Source organism: Periplaneta americana, chromosome 13, assembly GCF_040183065.1.
Source record: "Periplaneta americana isolate PAMFEO1 chromosome 13, P.americana_PAMFEO1_priV1, whole genome shotgun sequence".
Classification (NCBI taxonomy): Eukaryota; Metazoa; Arthropoda; class Insecta; order Blattodea; family Blattidae; genus Periplaneta; species Periplaneta americana.
In genome coordinates this window covers 110,462,244-110,479,982 of record NC_091129.1, presented here as the reverse complement: position 1 = coordinate 110,479,982, position 17,739 = coordinate 110,462,244, and the positions used below count along the sequence as shown (strand labels likewise).

Here is a 17,739-nt window from a genome sequence, read left to right as displayed (position 1 = left end):
ATATTTGTTTTTCAAAATTTAAAAAAAAAAAAAAAAAATCAACAATTTTCTGAAAATAGTTTTTGATCTCTTCCATTTCTTTTTATTTTACCAAAGATAGTCAAGTTACATATCAAATTAAAGCTCGTAAAATTTTCTTTAAAATGAGGTATAAAATAACTCTATGGGACTTGTACAGTGCGGTCGCGTCACGCTTGAACCGAAGAACGCGGGTGGGAGAAGCCTGTAGAGCACGAGGTAGCTAACACGCGACATTTTAGAGCCGTAATCTCCAGTGTGTTGCACTCATATAACTTTAATTAATTAATGGCATGCACACAATAACTCTATTTCACTAACCTGTGTTACATTAGTTGCTGAAAGTGGTGTCCATTAGCATTCAGACATTCCCGAAATCTTTTGATGAAATGTGAATTAACACGTAAAAGTTCTTGTTTCGTTATCCTTCTAATTTCTGTTCTTATATTGTCATTCATTTCATTGATGGTGTGTGGGTTATTTGTATAGACTCTATATCTTAGGGTTCCCCACAAATAATAATCGCACATGGTAAGATCTGGGGAACGTGTAGGCCATAACCCTATAAAATAAGTCATAAAAAACCCCCCTTATATTATAGCGATGTCATGTCACTGAGATATCACCTCAACTAACCCACTAACCTTCTCACATACGTCGACATCATGTCACTGAGACATCACCTCAACTAACCCACTAACTTTCTCACATACGTCGACCTCATGTCACTGAGACATCACCTCAACTAACCCACTAACCTTCTCACATACGTCAACCTCATGTCACCGAGATATCACCTCAACTAACCCTCTAACCTTCTCACATACGTCGACCTTGTTCAGCCCTCCGTTTCACTCCTCTTGGGCCAGCAACGCATTCCATAGCCAAACAATTCACCAGTAGCACAACTGCTCACGAATTGAACAAATAATAGAATGATTTACACACCATCCAAACACATGCTTTACCGGTATGTCATTCAAACCTCATCAGTACCAACCACCAATAAAATTTACACTTATACCAACCTACCACCGGAATCCACAGCTACCTCTATATTTACCCGCAAACACAAAATGTAATCCTACTAACTGATGATGTCAATCTTATGACATCACCCCATTCCCCAATCTAGCCAACATATATTCTCATAAACATATTACCGATATGCTATAGTCACCTCCGAAGTACATATGATATTTCCATGCAGGAATTCTGCGTTATCATATGATGAAGGATCAGTGGAGTGGAGAAAAATTCTCTCCGGGACCGGGATTCGAACCCAGGTTTTCAGCTCTACGTGCTGACGCTCTATCCACTAAGCCAAACCGGATTCCAATTCCGATGCCAGATTGAATCCTGTTTCCCTTTAGTGGCCAACCCTCATGCACTGTGTCACAGTTGTGTGACAGTGGCACAATGTCCAACACATTAGCCTCCAAAGAAGCAACTATAGTATGGGTTGTGGCAGAATCTTATTGAAAATATGCATGTTGTCTCTCATTATCAGATAATTGTTAAAAAGCTGTGCGAGTATTTGCATACGATACCTCTCTGAATTTACAGTATCTTAAAAAATATCGGTGCTATTATTCAATTTGTTGTTACAGCACACCACACACCAATCTTTTCATCATGCAGGGGAACTTCGTGAATTAATCGCCGATTTTCTATGCACCAGAATCTATTGTTCTGTGAACATACATAAACACGTAAGTGAAACCATGCCTCATCAGAGAAGATGATTAAATGTGGTTCAACGTTTTGTAAAACCCAATTACAGAAATTCACTCGACTTTCGTTGTCATGCAGCTGTAATTCTTGGACTACAGTAACTCTATAAGGTTTCAAATTTAAAAGTTTAGTAGCCGTATGGGCTAAAGTTTTTGATATGCCTACTTATAGTGCAACACGACGTAAAGATTTATTAGGAGAATGTTCAAGTGATGCACCAATAACATCAAATTTTGCTTCTGTTAGAACCCCCTCAGGTTAGGTTTTACCCCCTCAGAACCAAATTCTGGCTGCACTACTGCCTATACAAAAGGTTTAATGTCAATGTCAAACTTTAAGTCCTCCTTCACATATAGGCCTATACAGACAACACCATTCTTATATTAAATACAACAAGAACTACAAGCCATCAAATAGTCATTCAATTTGAAAAATTCTATTTCATTTTTCTCGAGCCACTATTTTTCAATACAAACTGGACCTATTTTATAACGAAAATCTGACAAACATTTTTGTAATATCACAAGCTTATTTGTTAAAAGCACTGTAGCGTGATAAGAAAAAAGAATTATAGCTCAATCACAGAAGTCCTATCTGTCCTTATCAGAGTTTAAGTTAGATTTGATATCTTGTCGTAATTGTAAAAAAGAAATGTCACATGTATATTTCTGGCCGTTTTCAAGAATCCACATAGGCCTACTGTACATTACATTAATATATATGTTTACTTTAAATGAAGAATATAAGTCAAGGTGTTCTGATAGTAGAGCCTCAAAATGTGGCCTCTAGATAATGAGGGTTAAGAAAATCCAATAATTATTGCACTTTCGTCTTGGGTTATAATCTCTAGGTACACAGGCATTGTTACAAATTTCTCTAGTTTAACCAAGTCCCATATAAAGGGCAAAAGCAGCACCCATTAAAAATAAGTTTAAGCAGCAGAAATCCTATACCAGTTGTAAAATTTCTTGCCTTACGTATACAGTAGATAATAGTCTACATTCGGAAAAGCCACACAGTCTATCATTCCAAAACTAATTTTACAACTTGTTATAGTACACTCAGAATTATGACTTCATTACTGCCATGTTAACACACAGTATTATATTATACTATATTTTTAAATATAGAATTATCCTTTAGAGAATATTTTTCAGGAAAACTGAGGACTTTTCTACTTCAGAAAAAGCAATTAGAAAGGGATGATTCTTGCAAAAATATGTTAAAAAAGTGGTTAATTTTTTTCTATTTTCTTGTTTTATATAAACAATTTTTACAAGGAATTCAACCAATCATATCTTTAAGGGTACAACTAGGTGAAAATGTGTTATTTCTGATAAAAAAAAAACACATTTCGACATTACAAATTGTTCATGGTTTAAGGAAGCTCTGAGGTAATATCCATTGCATTTATGCATCTCCAATATTGCTTACGCATGTGTTTATATTCATTTAAAATTTCAAACTCGTTTTTGTCCACTTTTGTTTCTTTGCACCTTTTGTTTTGCTAAAAATGCTAATTCTTCTACAAAATTAGTACCGATAGTAGATGAATAATTTTTTTTGCAGAAGTTGTTAATTTCGTGGCTTTGGGGAGGGGGAAGAAATCAAGACACTGAAGAGTAAATTTTGTTTGGGGGTGTTTGAAAGTTATAAAAATGGAATTTCAAGCAAAAATTCCAAAGTTTGTAGGAATAATAGCAATTTCTTTTTTTTTTTAATATTTAGAATTTTTGTGGTGCACGATAAAATAAAGGGCATAAGTTAGAAATAGGTGCTTATGAGTTATGATCTCCATGTAAATACGAAAACCGTACTTCAGATTGTATGTCTATCCTCTTCCATAACAATGTAGAAGATCAAATTTCCAGCCCATCATAATGATACAGGTCCCCATTTCAGACTTTGGTTTTGCTGTACTGAAAACTTTCAGTTTATGAATTATGGCCTTTATCGTGCACAATAGTTTTGATATACACACTATTTATAAGTGCAAAAACTGTAGAAAATTTCAGACTTATACCTTTATTTATTTAGAAAATAAAAATTTCACTTTGATGTGCCTTTAAAACACGGTAAGAATTTACTTAGGCCACATGCAAAAGTAGCTATTTTACAAAAGGGTATCCACTATAGTTCTATATGGAATTTTTAACTCTGTAAGTACTACAGATGACCATAACGAAACAGTTCCAGAAGCTACTGAAAAAAAATCTGATGGACAGCCTTTTTACTCTACAAATAATTCCCAATGGATGCAGATTTTTTTTCCTTTAGCATTTTAGCTCTCACTACTGACTTAGAAGCCAATGGAGGTGTAGTGAAAAATTATAACAAGTTTGTAGATGACTGTCATTGTTTGTTATTACTTAGTGTTATATTCCACCTTACTCTTATCATATAACATAAATTTTACAGCCTACTATCACAATAACTATTTTGGATCCAGGGAATGATTGTACATAAATTAAAGGCAAGCATCTGACGTTCTGAGGCATGTGTGGCTGTAGTCATTTATTATTACTTACTTACTTACTGGCTTTTAAGGAACCCGGAGGTTCATTGCCACCCTCAATAAGCCCGCCATTGGTCCCTATCCTGAGCAAGATTAATCCAGTCTCTACCATCATATCTCACCTCCCTCAAATCCATTTTAATATTATCTTCCCATCTACGTTTCGGCCTCCCTAAAGGTCTTTTTCCCTCTGGCCTCCCAACTAACACTCTATATGCACTTCTGGATTCGCCCATATGTGCTACATGGCCTGCCCATCTCAACGTCTGGATTTAATGTTCCTAATTATGTCAGGTGAAGAATACAATGCGTGCAGCTCTGCGTTTTGTAACTTCCTCCATTCTCTTGTCACTTCATCCCTCTTAGCCCCAAATATTTTCCTAAGAACCTTATTCTCAAACACCCTTAATCACTGTTCCCCTCTCAAAGTGAGAGTCCAAGTTTCACAGCCATACAGAACAACCAGTAATATAACTGTTTTATAAATTCTAACTTTCAGATTTTTTGACAGCAGACTAGCATTCATTATTATTAATTACTGCAATTCACTCACTACTTAACCTGGGTGAAACTAGTGCTGAGGTGGTTCCGGTGATTTCTGAAGTGAAAACTGTTCAATTTATAAGGGATTTTTTTTTTTTTTTGGAGATGCAGTTTATCATATATGCAAGACAACAAAAGCCTAAACTAATCAAGCCTAAACTGTCACAGATTCGTATATGCAAGGTGTATAAGCGAAGTGCGAAGGGAGCTACCTCAGTGCTAGTTTAGCACTTAAAGGTGAATTATATAAAGAACTTCAAGTGTTAGTATTGTCTCAAAGAGAGTTGTTCGAAAGTGTCTGTGTACAAACTATTCATTCAGAATGCCGATCTCATTATATTAACTGCAGAAAAAGGAAGCAATATTGTCGTGATACGAAGTTACTCAGATTTCCAATTAAGGACAAGGAGAGGCTACAAAAATGGATTTTGAATTCGGCCTTATAAATTGAACGATTTTCACTTCTGAAATCACTGTAACTACCTCAGCACTAGTTTCAGCAATTTAAGGACAGGTATAAAGGAAATTTGATGATAGTGAGAATTCGTAAGAGGGGGGGGGGATCAGGAGAAATCGAGGTTGCCTACTTGTTGGAGTTGTTACAAACAACTATGCTACCGTATTTCATTTGACTAACAATAGTTTGTAGAGAGCGGAATACCTATATAAAGGATCGAAGTGTCTAGAAAAATAACAGAATTATATTCATGGAATAGAAAAGGGCGGTCTACTGCACGGAATTAACACTGCAGCAGCAGAAACCGCAAAGGGTATAGTAAATCAACTGAAAATTGTGTAAAAATGCATTCAGAGCGAATTTTGCAGCCTGATAATATCTCATGGTGAAAAGAGGAACCACATGGGGGGAGGCTTTATAATTCTTTCTGAATATTATATTGATAAAGGATTGATCATATGAGGGTTCAAGGGATTAATAAGTAACAAAGTAAGAAAATAAAACAATTAGATATCGTACATCAAATGATGACAGATTGTCTTGGAAGTAAACATTACATCAACCATGTACCAAAATATCATGTATGTGTGTTGAAAATTTGGGTAAAACAGGCACTCATATGCTACAATTTAGCAACTGCAAAATAAGTCAAGTCACGTTATAACATAACCTGACATTACAGGGAGAAAGGAATTCTCAGATAGGGGGGACATACATACACGCACGCACACACACACACACACACACACACACACACACACACACACACACCTGCGCGTTAGTACACCTTATGTTGTTGCAAGTGATGTTGAGGCTCAGAGGAACTACTTATGTGAGCTCCAAGCCTGTGAGCAGTGTTGCAATACCTTAATGAGTAACAGTCATTTTTATCTCTGTTTAATAGAAAAACAACTTTTTCTACATTTGATAAGCTTCGATAAACAGTTTCCTAAACCAAAAAATGGGAACGTGTGGGTAACAGAGGACCTTTGTTAAGTTTAACTGAAAACATTTTAATCCTTCTGCTACTGGGTCTTGCCAGATTACTTGAAAAGTGCAGTGGTTCAGGCTTCGAGCACCAATGGTCCTTGGGTATGAAACAGATTTTCATCTCATCTGTGAAGAGGACACATTGCCATTTCTTCTGGGCTTGTCCCTATTTTTCTTTCTGTGTTTCTTATCTGTAATATTTACAGTCTCCTGAAATTTTGCTACTAATTTATAGATTGTTTCACCAGTTGGAACCTTTACATCAGGAAATCTTTCTGCAAATAGTCTTCGAACTTAATTAGCACTCTATACATATGTAAGAAAAATTTATGAATACGAAGAAAACCTGACCTAGCCATATTACACACTTTTCAAAGAAATACTGCAGTCTGATTATATACACATCTTGTTACAATGAATGACTGACTGAGAACATGATGTTAGACCTTGACGCACTACGAGTATGTAACATATTAACAATCAACTCGGTATGCTGCATGACCAAAAGTGTGTAACTGTTACGAATGAAAGCCCCTCCACATGGACAGACCACATTACGCTTGACGGTACATGTGTCTATCTGCTGTATAGATCTGCACAATTTGAAGAAAGGTTTTGATATGAGATCATTAACAGTTCCTTTGTGAGAAAGAGAACAGGAATTGGATGTCAGTATGTGAGATGGCAAGTGACAGATTACAGAAATATACTGAAAATATATCACATAAGAAGAAAGGGGAGAAATTAAGATGACAATTTTGTTTGTGTATATTGTATATCGCAACAGAAATAACAGAAGAACTAAGGTTTAACTTGTCTGTATAATTTTATTCATTCGCGTTTTAATATGAAAATCAATGAGTGTGTATGAGGAGGTATTAAACTTATTTTCATTTTACTCTTATACGATAAAATCTTATTAGCATAAAGGTATCAGTGGAAATGAAATGAGAACAAAATATTAAAGATCAGTGATATATTCAATTACATTGTATTTTCACAGTCAAGATATGGCCACATTTATTACATATTAACTATATTCCTGCCTATCTTGTACTGCAGTTTGGAGTACAAGTTTCCCTTTTTTTCCTCTCCTCTAAGCAACATACAAGATGATTCAAGAAGGAATAAAACTACTCAAAGAGTTCAAAGAACTTGTTGGTGATGGCAGTAATAATAATTTTTGTAGGTAAGAACTATTACGGTACAAACACAGTGAATTCAGTACAGCGCTATAATATTTCACTGCTGGATGTTATCATGAATATGCTGCAGCAAACTACGCAACCATAGAACTCTGTCATATCCATTTCTTTATATGCAGTAACATTTCTAAATGAACGAAGATTACTACAACTTCATGAATCATCTTATCTAATGATATAACATTTTTAAAAAGTCTGAAACACATTTAGTCAAACAATATCAGGAATCAATGACACAACTTAATAAGAAAATATTTACAGTTTCTAAGAACAAGTTTAGCAATGATTTATATTAATTACAAACAAAATTATTCCCAATACACAACAATTTGTTACAAATATTGCAACAAATTTCATAATGCACATTTTTATCACAGCAAACTCACAAGAATTCTTGAAGGTTAAAATTGTAAATCACGTCACTATGATATGCATAATAACTTTAAAAAGAAAAGTCTTTACCATTTCTCAATCGTAACACATAATAAGCTTCAAGCAGTGCAAGATTAAAGGTATGGTCAGACGAGCAGTAAATGTAGCTGATTTTCAGCGACAAATGAAGCTACTGTAACTGTCGCAAAATGCCTGGCCAGACAGGGCTACAAATACAGCTTCGTTTCTGCGTTAAATGTAACTACATGTGGCCACAAGACTTCCCACACTAGCAACATTAGTAGTCTAGTTGTTTTGCGATTTTCTTCTGTGATGAGTCGGATGAATTATCAAGCCAAAGTCACTTTATGTTTGCTGTTAGTTCGACGTAGGCGCCAGATGCAAAGATGATTGTGGATTCATCAATACTGATTTGAGATCTGTCTTGTAAAAGATTGTTTTTTTTTTTTTTTTTTTTTTTTTTAACGAAACGAAATCGCTGTGAAAGGTTTACTAGAACGCTTTTGTATACACTTTATTATTGAAGAATTCTTAGGTCGAAATTGAAAGAAGAAAAAAATATATACTTTTAAAGGAAGATATTTTGAAAAGAGTTAAGAAATGGGGCAACTTAACCAGATAATATATATGAATGAAGCAATATTTATTGACACCATATTGTTAGTAAAAGATAGATAATACTCTCATAAGTACAATTTAAAACTTATATTCCGATTCTATATCAAAAATTAAAATAGGAAGACATTTGTCACATGGATTCCAAATTACCAAAGGTCTTTGACAGGGATGTTCTTTATCACCAACATTATTTAAAATTTACATAACAAAAGCACTAGAACTTTGGAGAAGAAATGTAAAGCTATGGGTGTAAGCATATACTCATTACACTTTGCGGATGATCAGTTAATACTTGCGCAGGAATTTGAAGACCTAGAATATATGGCAAGAAAACTTTTGGAAGAATGTACAAAATGGAGTTTAACTGTTAACATGGACAAATCCAATTACATGACAATAAAGGATCAAACACAAGACTTGATATTAAAATAAGATATGGGAATATTTAAACATTGCGAAAATTATAAATATCTTGGAGTAATAATTGCCAAAGATGGGAAACTTACTTACTTACTGGCTCTTAAGGAACCCGGAGGTTCATTGTCGCCCTCACATAAGCCCGCCACCGGTCCCTATCCTGAGCAAAATTAATCCAGTCTCTATCATCATATCCCACCTCCTTCAAATCTATTTTAATATTATCTTCCCATCTACGTCTCAGCCTCCCCAAAGGTCTTTTTCCCTCCGGCCTCCCAACTAACACTCTATATGCATTTCTGGATTCACCCATACGTGCTACATGCCCTGCCCATCTCAACGTCTGGATTTAATGTTCGTAATTATGTCAGGTGAAGAATACATTGCGTGCAGTTCTTTGTTGTGTAACTTTCTCCATTCTCCTGTAACTTCATCCCTCTTAGCCCAAAGATGGGAAACAAGATCAATAAATCAAAAGAAGAATAACAATGGCAAAATCAGCAATATTAACCTTAAATAGCATTCTCAAGGACAGAAGTATTACCAAAGAAAATAAATCACAAACTTTTAGAGCACTAATAAGAAGCATAGCAACATATGGAACAGAAACTTGGCAGCTAAAACATCAAACAATTTCTATATTATTAGCTATGGAAATGGACTTTTGGGGAAGATCGGCTTTAATATCAAGAAGAGATAAAATTAGAAACAACATAATAAAATCTAAAATGGAGGTAAAAAATTCAATACTGGATTATGTACAACATAAGCAGTTGCAATGGTACGGTCATTAAAAAGGATGAGTGAAGAACGATTACCAAAAAAAGTGTTGGAATGGTTGCCGCCCGAGAGATTGAAGAGACGGAGACCTAATACTATATGGATTCATGAAATTAAAACAACAATGAGGGAAAGAAGAATGGAGGAAGAACAGTGGGTTAACAGAGAAGATTGGAGAGAATGTTTAAAATTAATTTTCAAAAACTAGAATATTGGACACTGGAAGATGTGTACACATTGTTAAACCAGTTTTAGATAGATAGATTGTTAGTAATAAATCTGTCATGATAATTTTCCTACCTAAAAGTTAATATCTTTATCTCTCTCTCTACTTTACTCCCCTCATAAACACAAGTTGATTCTGTTGTTCAGATTACATACTGGAAATTTTTTAGAAATGAGTTTTTCTTCAGATTTGAGTGTGTCTTTCTCCCATTGTACATTTCATTCAATAGAAAACAGAATTTATATTCTCTTAAACTTTTATAGATCACATTGCTCAGATTATCAAATTTCGGAAAAAAAGAACTGAAAGGTGAATCTTAGGGTATGCTACAGTCTCAGTGCCTCATAAAGTTTTTGAAAAACAAAAAATATTCTAACACGATAAGATAATCATGTGGTACAAATTGGTCTGAAATAACATGTCAGACACTTGCCTGTAAGCTTTATTTTATATTATTATTAGTTGTTTCTAGAATTCATTTTTCCCTAATAAAGTATTATTCTTCTTATTACATATGGGTAGTAGTCTATTGACAGTGGGATGTTTCATAGAATAACTGTATTTAAATAACTTGAAAGTTTTTCATTGAATAAAGAGACACTCGAATGTCAGTTTATTAGTGGCTTTGTAGCTGGTTATTGCTTGCTATTACTGTAAGATTATGAAATATATATATATATATATATATATATAAATAAAAATAAGTTTCTACAGATTTTGCTATGCATGATTTAAAGACTACAAAATGCCAGGTTGTGCCATGTTAGAATGCAACAATTATGCCAGGCAAACCAAAGGCAGCGAAATCAAATACTTCCTGTTTACAAGAAATGGTGACCTGGCTACAATATGTAAATGAAATGACAAACATACTGCCACACCAAACTCACATCGCGGCTACATTTGTAGCCATGTCTAGTCACCCAGCAACAGTATTTGTAGTAGAAGAAATGGACCCAGATGCATTCGAGTTGCGACACGACCTTGAAATGCATCTCACAAGCTACAGTTACTGTTCCGTCTGGTTGCTTGCATTTAACATAATGCAGTGTATAATTCCAGCTTCATTTGTCACCGAAAACCAGCGAAATTTACAGCTTGTCTGACCGTACCCTAAACATTAACAAGTAAGCTAAAACTTCACACATAATTACATCTCTACAGGAAATGGCCGTTGTGTTTTTAACGAAAATGCATTTTAACTCCCTTATGTATAATATAGGCAGCCATTCTTTTGTCTATCTGTTGATGAACTTGAAATATGCACACAATTTTAGAGGCAGTTTCAAGAACAAAATATTTACAAGTACAAATACATAAAATACCTTTCAATTACATCATCATATATTCACACTACAAAAGTGTTATAAGTTTATATTCCTCATGAAAACCTCTGTACACAAATAGGTTATCTATGAAGTAAAAAAGTGAACATAGTGCAATAGTGCAAGCTGCCAATCTTTAGAATAACTAAACAAAGAATAAAATGTCCTGTGTCTGGAAAGTATACAACCATTTAATATTTTTAAAAGAAGCCTACTTAGGATAGAGGTGCCTCAGTCCCTTCAAAGTGTTCCTTTGGGATCTCACACACTTATCCCAATGTCCCATTTTTTAACACATTTTCTTAAGTTCTCATTCAAAATCATCTTCATTCACCTCATCATGCTCTCCTTTATCTTGGTCATAGTCTGCAATCTCCTATATTTGAAAGGTAATTTTAGTTTTTAGGAAAGCCAAAATTGACAGGAGCCAAATCTGGGCAGCATGGGAACTAACACATATGTATGATGCATATGTTTTGCAGAAGATGTGAAGAATGGGCAGATGCATTGTCATTAATTTTACCACCACGCATATCGTACCAAGATCCTCTGTCAGAATTTCTGAAACAACAATCAATAAGGGCTACCAAAACAGGGATCATTTGAAATGCATTCCTGGCCATCTGTGAAGTGTCAGTGCCAAAATTTTATGTAAGTTTTCCTCTTCAAATCATCCCTGAAAGCCTTCTTAATTTTGAGTAGTTTCTGCAGACGAATGTCCAAATTGCAAGCAAAACTTCATAGAGATTCGGTATCTCTCACTTTGATCATTGTAACAGTCATACAATGCACAAGCTCACTCAGTGACACCTGACTGCTGACTGAATGCTCACTCAGAATGTTACTCTACACGCATGTGCAATGAGGCCCCCTATGACTGTCTGACTGTCTCCCAAATTACATCAAAGTCGTGCAATTGGTTATCGAGATATTAAAAATGGCTGGATACTTTTCAGTTGAGACTTCGAATACATTATGATTATAACAATCACAGGCTCTTCAATCACATTTTGCCACAATCAAATGTCGAAAGTTGCGTGATAATAATGTTTTAAATAATGAACACACTAACAAATGAAAATTGGTAAAACAGAGAAATCCATAGATAGTATACTTATTATTAAACCCAATTGTCTAAGAGTAGATAAGGCAAACATATACTTATATCTAAAACAGACACAGTCAACACATGGTATATTAATAACTACTAGTGAATTATAATATACAAAATATTTCATAAAGCTGTCAGTTGCATTTACTCCAAATCAGGGCTGGACAATTGCCAGGCATCAGGTAGCCTTGGCAACGAAAAAATTGAATCTGGCACCTAAAATGTTCAATTTGTGACTACTAAAATTCCATTCTAATATTAATGCAATATGATATTTAATACTTGTTAACATTACCAGCACTAATAATGTAGTATAAAATAAATAAAAAAAAAATAATTTACTCACTTTTTACTGATATTTGTGATAAAACTCAAAGAACTTGATTACTCTCTTCAGGAAAAAATTGATTAGTGAAAAAGAGAAAGAAATGTTGATAGCCACAGTGAATTACTATGGTCTAAGACTTGAATATTTCGATCCAATAGGATTAGTAGAACATTGGTTTTCAAACATGGGAATACAGACACATTAAGAAAAACCAATAGGAAGGAAGCTATGTTGGTAACCTGCTGAAGGCGGTGAGATTCCAGCAAATTGGATTGTAAGAAAGTAAAAGCAAGTAAAATTTAAAACTATTTTCTGCCTGGCTCCTACATATTTGGTCAATTTGTCTAGACCTGCTCTAGATAAAAAAAGAAAAACTTCTATCACTTTACAAAGACAAGTTTTTATGTGAAATCATAAAAAGTGGAATTCAGGCAAGTGCAGAAATATCACCAAAAGGTAAAAATCTATAAAATTAACAGATGGAGTTGTCAATATATTTCTAAAAACTAACAACAGACTAGATTTTCCCTAAAATATACAACATAAAATTGCAGTAATAAATTTAGAAGAAGACTAAAATATAAGATTAAAGAAGATAATTTGATTCCAACTCACATTCATTGCAACATAATACCCTATAGCTCACAGGAAGAAAGAAAGAAAGAACATGACTGAAGATTTGCTTACAAAGTGCATGATTGCAATGAACCAAACTAATTGGTGGAGTAACATCCATTTCAGCTCACTGCCTTAGAAACAAATAACTATAACTGGGATTCAAGATAGCAAACAAGGGAATTCTAATAGGAAATCATCAGCAAACAAATTAACTTCTTGTATGTATGATTATGTGGCACCAGGAAATATCTTAAATCTAAATTTAACCTAAATTCCAGACTGTTGTTGTTGTTTTCTAATGCCAGGCGTTTGACAATAAAGTCATTTGACCTCTTGCACTCCAATATAAAATATTCTATCAATCGTCTCTAAACACACACCTTCATCTCAAACAGCAGAAATAACTAAAATGCTCTCTCAATTATTATCACTCAATAAAAGAATTGTATTCCAATGGATACCATCCCATTGTGGAATCCTGGGAAACGAGAATGCGGATGCTTTAGCAAAGAAGGGCAGCACAGTTACTTACAGATCTGTTACTAAATCTACGTATTACTCTGTGAAGAGATTTATTAAATCTACATACTTAGACTTCAACAAACAAAATTTGATAACACAATCCCAAGGGAAAAAATGGAACTCTCTGCATCAAAATCCACAGTTAATTCCCGATTTACCACGAAAATCGTCTGTAGCTGCATTTAGATTGGCAACAGGCCATGATTGTTTGGCCAAACACCTGCATAGAATTGGAATATATCAGTCCCCTAACTGCCCAATGTGCAACTCAAACCAAGAAATGGATTCGGAACACCTCAAAATCTGTGCTTCAGTGGCTAGTCATGATAATATTTTTGAAATTCCAGACTGTGTTCGAATAATTCCCTTTATGGAAAAATTCCTGTGCTGTGACCGGGAATCAAGGAATCAAACTCGGAATCTCATGAACTGTAGCCAGAAGCTCTGACAACTAGACCATAAGGCTGGTCACTAATGAACTTTGCAGACTGTATAATGGTTACTGAACAACACACAGCTGAGACGTTCGTTTTTACCAACTAATCTCCATTGTTGCATCAAACGCTTGCATGTAATTGTATGCTACCATTTTCAGTGACACTTTCCATTTCCTTGTTACTCAAATTGAAAAAAATTACCTGTGCAATATTGCTCAAACGAAAAATTCTCATACATTTGATTGTGAGAATAGCTTTTTGTCCTGTAGATCATACAAAGGGAAAAATTGTGGCACATGTATGATAGTTCTCATAAACATATTGCAGTCTTGATGTAAATTAAAGTAATTTGATTATTTAAACATACATACATGTATACAGTTTCTTCTTCACTAGATTTGGCCCATTTTAAAAATATTTCATCAATCCCAAGTTGGTGAAAAATTATCATATCTGGTAAAATTTCACTAACTTGGCAACACTAAATATTAGCAATCAAGTTTTATTGCTGATTGTAATACAAACACGAATGTTTGGAGTGCTAATACATGGAAAATGAGCACGAATGTGGTTTTGTTTCACTAATGATTTTGTGCCACTCAAGTGCAAAGATATTTTCGTACTAAATATCGAAAGGAACAAAGTTCAAGACTGTTCATTTAGCACATAGAATTTTGTTGAAGCATAAAGACAATAGCCGGGTCTGAAGCGAACGAAGAACAGTAGCAAAGAAGCTTTGTTTAAAGAATGCTCTTTTCTGGTGTTTAATACAAAATCTTATTACTTAAATAAAAGACTTTGTTTCGTAAGACAAACCAAAACATGCAGTGAGCTCTTTCTATCCTTCAAATTCACAATTTTAGACGTCATTAAAGTGGTAATTAAATAAGCCCCAAATGATATGCAAACTATTAATAATAAATTATGATAATTTATTAATTACCGTATGTTAAACAGATATTGCTTTAATTTATTAATTACCGTATGCTAAACAGATATTGCTTTATGAATATTTAAAGTGGTAAAACTATTTTAAGCTTACCCTGCATAACTGTTTCCGAATATCTTCACAAAATAGGAACATAAGTACAAATTTTCCTAACACCAAGAATACTATATATTGCATCAACCAGTGACATCAGGTAAAGATGATGGATAAGGAGAAGGAAGTAAAATGACTCAAACTGATATCACTGATAGTGATGACAGTCATGCAGCTCATGACAGGAAGAACTTGGCTGTGAGATCAAATTGCGCATGTGCGCACTTGGTTCATAAAAACCTAAACTAACCAAACCTAACCTTCGTACATGCAAGATGTGTAACTGGAGTACGAAGGAAACTTCTTGATTTGATCTGGAATGTGCATGCTATGGATCACGCTGACACTGCATGAGAAGTCCATGCATGCACAGTTTGATCTAAAAGCCAAGTTTCTTCCTGTCGTGAGCCCCTCCTAATGACAGTGGATGCAAAAATAGCTGATCAGGAAATAAATATATACAAGATAGATATTGTACTTGTACTTTAAAAATCGGTAATGTCATGATCTAAGAAATAATTTTAAAATGGTAACTTTGTACAATTAGTATTCATACAGGTAATGACTACCTGAGCCACACAAAAAAAAAAAATTGAACTAAAAAAAATAACACCAATTAAAAAAAAAAAGAGGTTCTAAAATTGTAACAATAAAAATTTACCATTAGTCAACAAATCTTGGATTCACCTTGTGATCGAAGACTGAAGAATTAATTAAAACTCATGATTTCACACATCCACCATAGAACTATTCACCGAAATCTCAATAAATGTCCACTAAATTTAGTCACCAGTTGTCATTTGCAGCTGCCATGGGATTACCTCTACTTTCAAGTTCACGTATTCTTTCCAATATTATTCTTGCAATGTTGACTTTTCGACCATGTTCATCCGTATCTAATTAACAAAAACAAGAGATGTCACAAGTTAATAATGAATCAATATCTTAATTTAAAATATTGCAAGTTGATGTAGAATTAATATAAATAAATTTTCTTAATATTAATTTACATGTGAATTTTGTGAGTCATTCCACCCATAGGAATTGTGGGCTCCTCCACAAATATATTGTGTCACATATACCTCCCTCCCATCGCCAATATTTTAATGAATGCTGAAATTCAATAAATTAAGTCCAATACTACGACAACAAGCTATGGAATTTTTATTACAGTATCTGGTAATCTCCCTTTATTACTTAGGGAAGAGATAAAAAAAACATCAGTTTATGAACATGTTTAATAATCAATCTTACAATAAGAAAAAAAAAAAAAATAAAACAGATATGTAATTTTAAAAATAAATGCAGGCATAATTACTTTACTGAAAATATTAAAAAATATTCATTCTTGATTCACACTTTTAACACTTGTATATCACTAATGAGTTAAAACTTACTAAATTAACAACTTTTGATATGCAGTGTTAACTAACACGAACTTAATAAGGTACTTTACCTTTGTGACTAGTTTCAACGTGGTTTCTTTGCCATTATCAAATATTCTATGACACCCAGCAAGAAGGAACCGAAAGAATGCGCAAAACAATGCTACATGTTTGACTCTTTTTAGTGTAACAGTGTTCTTCAATAAATCTTCGTTTCCAGCCTCTGGTTTGTGTTTGGCACAACTTACAAAATATGTAATCCTCAATTGAACAAAACAATTTACTTCAAAATTCCCCTACAAAAACATTCACTTGTAATTCAAAATATACAATTTCAAAACTTATAAACCCCACTCAATTAAAATATAAAGCATTTAGCTTTAATTTTCTGAATCTGTTGCATTCAACATAACAACTATTTACTCGTCAGCCTTTTGTGATCAGATCACAGGCTGTTCTATGAACTAAATGTAAAGTGTATGCGAAGTATGAGATGGTATACATCCAACATATGCCGTGTTGCTGGTATGTTTTCAATAGCCTTTTTAGGCAATGACCATTTTATCTGTAGATACGACTGTAACTGAGTGAGTTTGTTTACTGTAAGCCACATGCATGGGACAGGGTCGGAACTTCCGAGCTTTAGTAATAACATTACCTCACCATGTTTACTTTAGACAGTTTTTATGTAAAATAGGTCCAAACAGCTCTTCTTATTAGTCAGAGATAGACTTTTGAGTATTCCAGCATTTCAGAACTACATACAGGTTCCATCATCAGGGCAGTATGATCAGCATACATAGCACGGGAAATTATAGCCTTTACATGAGGTGCAACAGTGACATAGAATCTCAGAATTACATGAAGACACACATTTAAAAGATATTCTATGTCACTGTTACACTTCGTTCAAAGACTAGAATTGCCCGTGCTGCAACAATAGAGCTGCTTGCTTCTGTCTTTAATTAAACATCTTTCATTTCTCTCTGTTTTTGTTAAGTCCTCAGATATGTATGTGTGTTTTTTATTTATACATATCTGGTGTAAATTTTAACTTTCTGTCTTAAAAAATTAT

At 34.0% G+C, this 17,739-nt stretch overlaps 2 protein-coding genes across 5 annotated transcripts in view; one reads left to right on the top strand and one right to left on the bottom strand.

Moving 5' to 3' along the window:
• LOC138712249 (macoilin-1) overlaps positions 1 to 17,739 on the top strand; it is an 87,404-nt gene that overhangs the window by 1,080 nt on the left and 68,585 nt on the right. The window lies entirely within an intron of this gene.
• Positions 7,233 to 17,739, bottom strand: part of Sting (sting) — a 43,803-nt gene continuing 33,296 nt past the window's right edge. For all 4 annotated transcript variants that reach the window (XM_069843822.1, XM_069843820.1, XM_069843823.1 and 1 more), the window contains one exon: positions 7,233 to 16,175. In XM_069843822.1, the coding sequence (XP_069699923.1) occupies positions 16,066 to 16,175 (110 nt within the window). In that variant the 3' untranslated portion in view covers positions 7,233 to 16,065. The remainder of the gene's footprint in view (positions 16,176 to 17,739) is intronic.